The 10,756-nt window shown below is 40.1% G+C and overlaps 1 protein-coding gene across 1 annotated transcript in view; it reads right to left on the reverse strand.

The window, feature by feature from the left end:
* Nucleotides 1-3,243: 3,243 nt before the first annotated feature.
* DARS2 (aspartyl-tRNA synthetase 2, mitochondrial) overlaps nt 3,244-10,756 on the reverse strand; it is a 36,978-nt gene continuing 29,465 nt past the window's right edge. Inside the window, exons 14-17 of the mRNA XM_007947105.2 lie at nt 6,715-6,933; nt 6,395-6,505; nt 4,369-4,444; nt 3,244-3,458 (exon numbers count right to left, since the gene is read on the reverse strand). Coding sequence (XP_007945296.1) covers nt 3,244-3,458; nt 4,369-4,444; nt 6,395-6,505; nt 6,715-6,933 — 621 coding nt within the window. The remainder of the gene's footprint in view (nt 3,459-4,368; nt 4,445-6,394; nt 6,506-6,714; nt 6,934-10,756) is intronic.

The following is a 10,756-nucleotide window of genomic DNA, read 5'->3' on the forward strand; positions in this document are numbered from 1 at the left end:
TGTAAATGCTCACCTTATACACCTGTCTATTGTTTGGCTAGGAGCTCTGGTAGCATAGTGCCTAAGGCACTTTACTGTTAACCAGAAAGCTGGTGATTCAAACCCACCAGCTTCTCCTGGGAAGGAAGGTTGGGCAATCTACTTCTGTAGTGACACTGCCTTGGAAACCCAAGGAGGGGTAGCTAGGAGTCGGGTCCAACTCAATGGCAAATAACAACAATATTGTTTGGCTGGAAGCCATGGGAGTGAGTTCAATTCCAGGTCCGAAGGGTCAGTAGGGGCCATACTCTTGGGGGTTTCACCAGTCTCTTTCAAACTAGTAAGCCTAGTCTTTTTATAGTTTTCAGTTTTGTTTCACATTTTCTCCTACTTTATCCAGGATCTCCTATTCTGATCCCTTTCTGAGTGGTTGACAGTTACTTGTTTTTTAGAACTTGCAACAAAGAATACGCTTAAATTCCCTACAAGGGTGGGGAGATTATAACTGAAATAAACTTGGCTTCTAGTTTAAAATTAATTTGTGCATTCCAAAATCCTGGTTGTGTTTTTTCAACTTTAGCAGTATTTCTTGGTATTTGAAAAAACACTTAATTTTAACCCAAAGATGGTCTCAAATACTGAGTTACCTGGATTTCAGAATAGGCATTCCCCCCCCCCCGCCCCATAATTTCAGAGAAGCTGAATTATGTTCAAAGTGACTAAGTCTCTGAGATGCCAAAGCTGGACTGTTCAGCTCTTCGGATCTAGGCACTAGTATTTGTAGCCTAGAAAATATTCTTTGGATTTTGGATGTCTTCTGTAATTCTTGGACCCAGGACACAGAGACAACACTGTGGTCAAAAGTAGGCTGTAAATATCCATAAAAACCTCCCCCAAAACCAAGGAGTTCTGGTGGCATAGTGCCTAAGGGCATCTGACTGCTAACCAGAAGGCTAGTGGTTCAAACCTACCAGCCACTCCACAGAATGAAGACTGGGCAATCTATTTCTATAAAGATTTACCATCTTGGAAACCCAAAGGGGGTTGCTATGAGTTGGAATCGACTTGATGACAGTAAATTTATCTTAAATTTTTATGGAAGCAGACTGCCCCTCATTTTTCTCCTGGGGAGCAGCTAGTTTGTTGGAACCACTGACCTTTTGGTTAGCAGCCTAATACTTTGTCACTAGAGCTCCTCCACGTGGGTTAGATGGGTGAAAAATAGTATTTGCCTATTGTTGTTAGGTGCCGTTGAGTCAGCCCCAACTCATAGTGACCCCTCCTTGGGTTTCCGAGGCAGTATCACTACAGAAGTAGAATTGCCCAACCTTCCTTCCGAGGAGTGGCTGGTGGGTTTGAACCGCCAGCCTTCTGGTTAGCAGTCAAGTGCTTTAGCCCCTATGCTACCAGAGCTCCCTATTAGAAGTACTCTAATTCCTCTCGTCATGAGGACTCTGCCAACAAGGCTTTTGGGGCTCCAGGGCATACCTGCAAATAGGTGAGAGCCTGGAGCCCAGGTTAGAGGATTAAATTTAGGAGAAAGCTCCATCTAATGGCAAACCAATTTTCTGCATTAGGAAAGGAGATTCATATATATACTTTTTCACAATCTATTCAGTGTTATGGATTAGATCTGGCTATGAAGCTGATTGAAGGAGCTCTGGTGGTATAGTGAATAAGGCATTTGCCTGCTAACCAAAAGGCTGGCAGTTCAAACCCACCAGTTGCTCCATGGAAGGAAGATGAGGCAATCTACTTCCATAAAGATTTACAGTGCTAAAAATCCAATGGGGGTCACTATTAATCAGAAGAGACTCAATGGCAGTGTTTTTTTTTAAATTTTTATTTATTTATTTATTTTAAATGAAGCTATTTTCAAACAGAAAAAGATAGTATTGCACTGTTTAGATCACTGAGAAAAATAAGCAACAATATAAAACTGATCCTTAGTGTTTATAAATTATAAATCAAAAGAATGCCAAGGCAAAAGTGAAGATCAAGTAGAAAAGAGCAATTAGAAATTCATTAATTGAGACCCATTTTATAACTGTTAATTATAAGCTTTTATGTGTGTTATTAGAACTAATTAGCAAATCATAATGGGCTTACAAGTTCATTTTTAAATATATTTGATGTCGATCTAGAGTCAATTAGTATTTTCAATTACTTATAATTGAGGGAAAGTATTACTCAGGGATTAATGATTATATTTATATTTAAAAATAGAAATATAAACAATTACTGGGTCTGACTTGATGGCACATAACAATAACAACAAAACCAAAAAAACCAAACCCACTGCCACAGAGTCATATTTGATTCATAGCAACTCCCACTGTGTTTCTAAGGCTGTACATCTTTACAAAAGTAGATTGCCTCATCTTCCTTCCACAGAGTAGCTGGTGGGTTTGAACTGCTGACCTTCTGGTTAGCAGCCAAATGCCTTACCTATTACACCACCAGAGCTCCTTTACTGATTCATACATTTACTAATTTTCTTTCTGTTAGTACCTACATGTATCAGTCTTGTTTGATCTTAAAACAATACAGACATACCTATATCTGCTTATTAACAGGTAGTATCACATTTGTGTAATAATTTATAGTTTTTCAAAGCATTTTCATTCATATTATCTCTCACATATAGGCAGAGGTCATACTGTCTCCTCTGATTCTGACAACAATGTGAGATAGCCAGGGTAGATACTGTTCATATTTTATATATACAGGAAGGGAAGCTGAGAGAAGTTTACATAACTTGTTCAAGGTGAAACTCTGAATAAGATTTTGTTACTTGTCTTTCAGTGATGTTTTTTGCATGATGCTTCTCACTATGTTAGGCTGATAGTTGAAGCCACTATAAAGCTCATATGATTCTTTTAACAAGGCTGGTTGGAAGATCCCTCAATCAACAGACCAATCTAAAGGACAAGCATTTTCCCACATGATTTATTACCTCCATCCTACGTGAGCAATCTATTACTCAAGCATGAAACACATGGTTAGAAAACATTAAGCCATTATATTACTCAACAAGGACCCTCTTTCACACTTCTCCTATTAAAAAGAAATGTCAAGTAAGAAGAACCAACAAAACAAAACTCTAACTATGTGTTATCAAGTCAAAATGGGATATCATCTATCTGTTTCTTCACTGTGGTGAAGTATGTTGTCTGGGTTCCTTCCATCTGATTGTCAGATCTGAGGCAAAACTCCAGATCTAATTTCAGCCCTGGGGAAGCAAAGAGGACAAAACTCAAAAGTTCAGCTTTCTGGACAGTGTGGGTGATTCCATGAACTCTTTTCTGCCTTTGCGTCTGTTGGCCTGGAGACCTGGATATGATAGGGCTTCAGTTCTTCAGGAGGGATATAATCTGGGGCATTGCTCATGAGGTCATGTCCTCGGGAGGATTTTGGGAAGGCTATGACATCTCTGATACTTGCGGCTCCAGTGACAAGGCATATCAGCCTGTCTAACCCTGTGAGTAAAGTAAAAAGTTGACAAATGAGAAATTAATGTAGGTTGGGAATTACTTCACTTTTCTGTAAAAGTTTGTTGTTGTTGTTATTTGCCATCAAGTCGGACCCGACTCACAGCGACCCCTCCTTGGGTTTCCGAGGCAGTATCACTATGGAAGTAGATTGCCCAACCTTCCTTCCGAGGACTGGCTGGTGGATTTGAACCACCAGCCTTCTGGTTAGCAGTCAAGTGCCTTAGGCACTACGCTTCTGGAGCTCCTCTGTAAAAGTTTAGAGAACTTTTAAATAAGGAAAGTTTTATTAAACAAACAGAAGTTCCCTACTATTTTACAGAAGTTTTGTTTTTTGAGAGATGCTTCTATATTTCATTCCAGAAATACCAAGGACTAATACATTCTAGCAGGATTGATAGTTACAGCAATTTATGAGTCCTTATTAAGGGCTTGCTTAATAAGTGCCCAATAAAGGCTGAACAACAAAGCAAAAGGCAATCACTGTTATAGAGGGTCTACAATCAAACTGAGCTTCCTGGGATTTCTCACACTCTTCTTTGCTGATAAAACAAGTGAGGTGGGCAATGGCAGAAATCACATCACTGGCATATTTCTAATCTCACACTAGCTGTGCTTCTCAAACTCCCATGAATGTGTCTGTGAATTCTCAGAGAATGAACAAAATTGACTTAAGACAATTCAGTTTTGTTTTATTAAAAAACCAAATCTTTCATATGTAAATTATCAGGTGTTTTACCTTTATAACTGGTAAAATTTACTTTAAAAATATATCACTGAAATTAAAATTCAAACTTAAAGTTTTGTAGAACTCTTGGATCCTCCCCTAAACTGAGAGTCCAAATTTGAGACAGTGCTATGGAGTGAAATTTAGCTTAGAAACAAACAAGGTGCTTACCTAAGGCGATTCCTCCATGAGGGGGTGCTCCATAATCTAAAGCTTGGAGCAGATGGGAGAGCAATTTCACATCTTCCTGAAATTCCAAAAGACAATTCAGTTTAAACACATAGGGAGGGTTACTTACTAAGTTTAGGTGCTAAAAGGAACACAAAATTCAATTTAAGAAACCTTAAGAGGTTTTCATAAAATTAGGGAATAAGTCAAATACACAGATAATTATAACATGCAGAAAAATGGCTGGTGCTTAGTAAATGGTAGCTGTTATACTGATAATGTAAACAGAGTAAGATCAACCAAGGACATAGAGATGTGGGCTCAGAAAGGTAGGAAGAAAACCAAGAAACTGCCACGTCACAGGGACCAAGGAATGAGAACATTAAGTAAGAGGGCAACAGTGTCAACTTCTGCTGTGAGGTAGGAAAGTCTAAAGACCAAGAACCAGGCCACTGGATTTGGTGACCATGAGTAACTTTGGTGGGACAGTGCGTATAGAAATGTCTCAAGTGTGTCTGGAAATGGCTCTCCATCTAGGCTGTAGATCAGAATTAAGTGAGGGGCTTTTAAGGAAGGCGTCATACTAGAGCTTTTTATTTAATTGATCTGGGGTGAGTCCAATGCATGAGTTGTTTGTTTACACTTTCCAGGTGATTCTGTTTTAATGTGAATCAGAGCTATAGGGAAGAAGCAGAAGCAATGTATTCTCATTGGCTCTTTGGAGAAGTTTTTCAATAAAAGCAATAAAAAAGATAGCTTAAAAATTGATGATTGGAAGCGTTGACTTGGGGAGGAGAGAAATTAAGGGAGTTCACAAAGCTCTGAAAGCTAAAGGGGCCAGTCACCTCATGTTCTGAATTCTCCAAACCTCTTTCTAAAATAAAGGAGCTCTGGTAGCAGGAGCTCTGGTGGAATAGTGCCTAGGGCATCTGACTGCTAACCAGAAGGTTGGTGGTTCAAACCCACCAGCCACTCCTTGGAAGAGAGATTGGGCAATCTACTTCTGTAGAGATACCACTTCAGAAATCCAAGGAGGGGGTCTCTACGAGTCGAAATCGACTTGACAGCAGTGAGTTTGGTTTTGTTTTTTGGCCTGGTAGCATAGTGCATAAGGCACTTGACTGCTAACCGGAAGGTCAGTGGTTTAAAGTTCTTCTAGCCTACCTCTTATCTATTACTTAATCCAATGAAATGACCTTTTAGGATCAGAATCTGTTGAACGTCTTCCCTCCTGAAACCTGTGCTACCTTACCATAAAATCACCAACAAACTGCAAGTTCTTAGTCCAGCATTTGTATAGGCTCTCTTCCTTATCAAAATCCTGATTATCCCATTCTCTTATCATTAAAATTTATTCTCTACCTCCTAAAAAGGTAAAGTAGTATCTATTAAGTGATACCCTCTCTCTCTTTCTCAAGCATTATCATAACTTGCAGTCATTTTATTAGTATAGTGGTTTGGATCGGTGGCTTGAAAGCCACACGGCCTGGATTAGAGTTCTGGCTCTGTTTCTCTCTGCACTGTGTGACTTTGGGCAAGTTAATTCATCCACTTCAGTTTCTCATCTTTAAAATGAGCATAATGGTACCTACTGAATAAACTAACTGTGAGGAATAAGTGAGTTAATGTATAAAGTATGTAAATAGTACCTATAAGGTCAAAAAACATCAGTTATTATTTTCCTTTGTTAATTTATTATGTTTTACATTTTTATTGTGATTTGGGCAAAAGTTTACACAGCAAATTCATTTTCCATACAGCAGTTCATACCCATGTCGTCTCATAACATTGACTGCAATTCCCCACAATGAATCAGCTCTCTCAGCTATTATTTTCATTTAACTTACACTAAAGGTGAAAAGAGTTGGAAACGACTCGACGGCACTTAACAACAACAACAACAAAGGTAAAAAGATAACACTATATCTATAACACTATATCTAGCAAATCATCCATTCATACCACATGTTTCATAAAACTGAAAAATATTCTGGCAAATAAATCAGGCCAGGTTAGAAGATGATGTTACCTTTAGTATTGTTGCCAGGATGTAATGCTGTAGCTCTGCATTGTGAATTCGGATAGAACCACCTCCTATCTCATTGCCATTTAAAACTAAGTCATAGTGTTGGCTACGGACCTAGAAGAGTCACACAACATTTATGTTAGAAAATTTCTGTTTTTCTATTCTATGGGTTTAAGTCACTATTGCTACTTAGAGACAATGTATTAACTACTGGTTCAAACCCAACAATTTCTTCTAGGGCATACAGTACTGGGTAAGACTATGACATCTGAAGATCTTTACCTTTTATACATTTTTTTTATTCGGAAGTATAGATATGGTACCTTTTCAGGCGCAGTGTATAGGAGGTGGATGTCATTGGGGTGGGGAGCAGTAAAAGGGTGGTGGGCTGACTCCAGCTCTCTAGGATTTTCCTCCTTGGGAAGGAAGAGTGGGAAATCCACCACCCAAAGAAAAGAGAACAGAGCTGGGTCACGGAGCACCACTCCTCTTGCTTCTAGAAGGTCAGCACATTCTAGTCGTAATTTTCCCAATAAGGAACACTGCAAACAGAAGACATGAACACTGAATTAACTGCTGTGACAGAGTAGGCACCTGTGGTACACTGGATTACTTAATATGGCCCTTCTAACATAGGAGCTCTGGTGGCGTAGTGCCTACGGCATCTGACTGCTAACCAGAAGGCTGGAAGGAAGGATGGGCAATCAACTTCCATAGCAATACTGCCTTGGAAACCCAAGGAAGGGTCGCTAGGAGTTGGATCCGACTCGACGGCAGTTGACAGCAGTGAGTTTTAACCATGCATGGTATTGTTAACTCCCACTTAATGACCGTGTGGGACTATGCAAATAAGATGCTTTTGGCCCACCACAGTAATTGGAGAGCTTGCTAACAACAGTGTAGATAAGATGCATGAACTTCTGTGGGGGTGGGATCATGTAAATAATGTACATGGAACCCAAACCACAGGATTGCTCAGCTTTGCCATTCTGCTAGGCTTTAAAAGACAGTCAATCCCAGAGCAGAAGGTAACCTCATTACCATCAATAAAGAAAAGCTGGGAGTGGAACGTGTCCTTTGGACCCAGGGTCCTACGCTGAGAACCCCTTAGAAGGAGGCAGCTGTAACAATGAAGATGGCATGAGACATTGAGAAGCAGTGGCAGGAGAACCAGAGTGGTGAGAGAGAGCATGGTGGGCTTTCTTGCTACAGTGGGCATGCTGACCCATGGAATGAGAGAACAAAGAGCTTTTGGGCAGGAGTCTTCCTGGTGGAGTGGGCAACTTACTGGCAGAGCTAAAGGCTCTCTAACACTTGCCTGAGCATTGCAGAGGCCAAGCCCAAGTGGGGCCAAGGGCCCAGACCAAGAGAGGAGGCCTGTACTGAAGGGGCTGAGAGGAGACTTGCATGGGTAAGAGTTTCTGAGAGAACTGTCTTGCACTGAAGAAGGGAAGTTTTGCCTACATGCTCACTAACTCTGATCAAGAGTTGTAGACTGTTGATCCAGATCCTGCTATTTCTTTTATAAACCCCATAAGTGTGAGTATAAGGAGCTCTGGTGATGTAGTGCCTGAGGCATTTGATTGCTAACCAGAAGGTTGGCAGTTCAAACTCACCAGCCACTCTGCAGAAGGAATCCTGGGCAGTCTACTTCTGTAAAGATTTACCACCTCAGAAACCCAATGGGGGTCATTATGAGTTGGAATTGACTCGATGGCAGTGAGTTTTTTTTTTAAACTCTGAGTATGGTCTGTGAGTTCTCTATAGCTGTGCAATGACTTATTGAACCCAGCAGAGAAGCAGAGAGTGTTGTGGAGGGATGGCTAGTGTCTGAATTAGTAAAAAGGTTGGAGAAAGGAGGTATGTCTGACCTCTGCCTCATAGGAATCAGACTTGAGCTAATGCTGTTCTTGATGTTCTCTCCTCCTGTTGTGAAGTTAGATGAGAAAGTCAGCTGATGCTCTGACCATGCCACTTTTACAGCATGAAATGACACAAGATTGGACTATGAAGCCAGGCCATTTTCTGATGAAGGATTAGCTGAAAATAGAGAAGCTCTTTCACTATCAGTAGACAAAGATCTGATGAGGATTTGACTACAACATGGTTGAGAATGACTGTCAGATTATCAGACTGGACCAAGTGGCTGGGTATCTGATAACATAGTGATGAAGACTACAGATGTCAGAGCTTGGTAGACCTGGGTCTGCACCTCAGTTTGGCTATTTACTAACTTCTCTACAATTTTAGTAGGCCCTGTTATTTTTCCATAGTCAAATGGGGATAAAAATATCTATTCCAAAAGATTGTTGTGAGGATTAAACAAGGTAAGGTATGTGTCTTAGTTTTCTAGTGCTGCTATAACAGAAATACCATAGGCAAGTGACTTTAACAAACAGCAATTTATTTTCTCACAGTTTAGGAGGCTAGAAATCTGAATTCAAGGTGCTGTCAAGGAGCTCTGGTGGCATAGTGCCTAAGGCATTTGACTGCTAACCCGATTGCTGGTGGTTCAAACCCACCAGCCAATCCATGGAATGAAGACCAGGCAATCTACTTCCATAAAAATTTACTGCCTCAGAAACCAGTGGGGATTGCTATGAGTCAGAATCAACTCGTTGGCAATGGGTTTGGTGTTTGGTTTGGGTCTAGGGGAAGGTTTTCTCTCTTTCTTTTGGCTCTGGGGGAAGATTCTTGTCTCTTCAGCTTCTATTCCTTGCTTCCTTGTTGTTGTTGTTATTTCCCATCGAGTTGGACCCAACTCATAGAGACCCCTCCTTGGGTTTCTGAGGCGGTATCACTATGGAAGTGCATTGCCCAACCTTCCTTCCAAGGAGTGGCTGGTAGGTTTGAACTGCCAGCCTTCTGGTTAGCAGTCAAATGCCTTAGGCACTACGCTACCAGAGCTCCTGCCTTGCTTCTTTGGTGATCTCCATATGGTATGGCATCTATCTTCCCCCATCTCTGCTCACTTCTCTGTGCTAATCTGTTTTTGTATCACAAAGGTGGTTGGCTTAAAACACACCCTATACTGAAAAGGCCTCTTACAATAACAAAGAAAACCCATTCCTAAATGTGATTATAACCACAGATATAGGGGTTAAGATTTATAATGCATATTTTTTGGGTGACAGTTCAATCTATAACAGTATGTAAAATGCAGGATCTGACAAATTATATGAATGGCAGCTATGATTATCTTTTCACTGCTCCTGTAGGATCTGATGCATGTCTCACACACAATTAATGCTCAATAAATACTGGCTATCATTTTTAAAGTAGTATGGACTAAAGGTTAATGTAAGAGTATGAATTATGGAACCAGACTTTATAGGTTAGAAACCTGGCTCCTCCATTTCCTACCTGTGTGAATGTGAGCACATTTTTAACCTCTGTGCCTCAGTTTTTTTATCTTTAAAATGATAACTGTATCAGTACTTCTCTCACTGGGTTGGCATGAAGATCGAATTAGCTAATATGTACACAGTGTTTAGAACAGTGCTTAGTAAATGCCCCGAGAAAGGGCAGAAAAGAGAAACATGCCTGAAGACATGTATAGGATGTCCCTTTGTGGCCCATTCTATCTTACATTTAAATGTCCACACAAGGTACCTTTTCACTGTGACATTTAAAAAATGTTAATGTTATTTCTCATTAATAGTTTCTAGTTTTTTTTTTCAAGAAAAGCCCAGTAGAAATTAGGACCTTCTTGAGAAAGGAACACCAGCATTTTTGGTTCATACCAGGGGAACATTTAATAGTCAAATTAATATGCAGCAGGATTTTATGTAATACAAAATCTCAAGTTATTTTTTTTTTTTTAAGAAATGCATTCACAGTAAAAGAAAATGGAAAGGCATTTAGCTTTGGTGCTGAACTCTGAAAAACTTCCTTTGGAAGAAACAATGATAAATAAATACAGTACAGATAAAAATCAGAAGAATGACCTTGATAAAATACCAGTTAGGCACTATTACTATAAAGCAACTACGTAATACTAAAGAGCAAGAATGAACTTTTAACATGCAGTGTATTTTCAAATTTCATGTTTGACTTTTGTACCATACGTTGTGCCTAAGGCATCTGACTGCTAACCAGAAGGCTGGTGGTTCAAACCCACCAGCCACTTGGAAGAAAGACTGGGCAATCTACTTCTGTAGAGATACAGCCTTGGAAACCCAAGGAGGGGTCGCTATGAGTCAGAACCGACTCCACGGCAGTGAGTTTGGCTTTTTGTATATTTTACAATAATGTCAAAGTTAAATTCGGTCTTCTGCATGGTTGTTGTTGTTATGTGCCGTCGAGTCAGACCCGACTCATAGTGACCCCTCCTTGGGTTTCCGAGGCAGTATCACTACAGAAGTA

The sequence above is a fragment of the Orycteropus afer genome, unplaced genomic scaffold (assembly GCF_000298275.1).
Source record: "Orycteropus afer afer isolate SDZICR_OR568_19922 unplaced genomic scaffold, OryAfe1.0 scaffold00175, whole genome shotgun sequence".
NCBI classification, from domain to species: Eukaryota; Metazoa; Chordata; class Mammalia; order Tubulidentata; family Orycteropodidae; genus Orycteropus; species Orycteropus afer.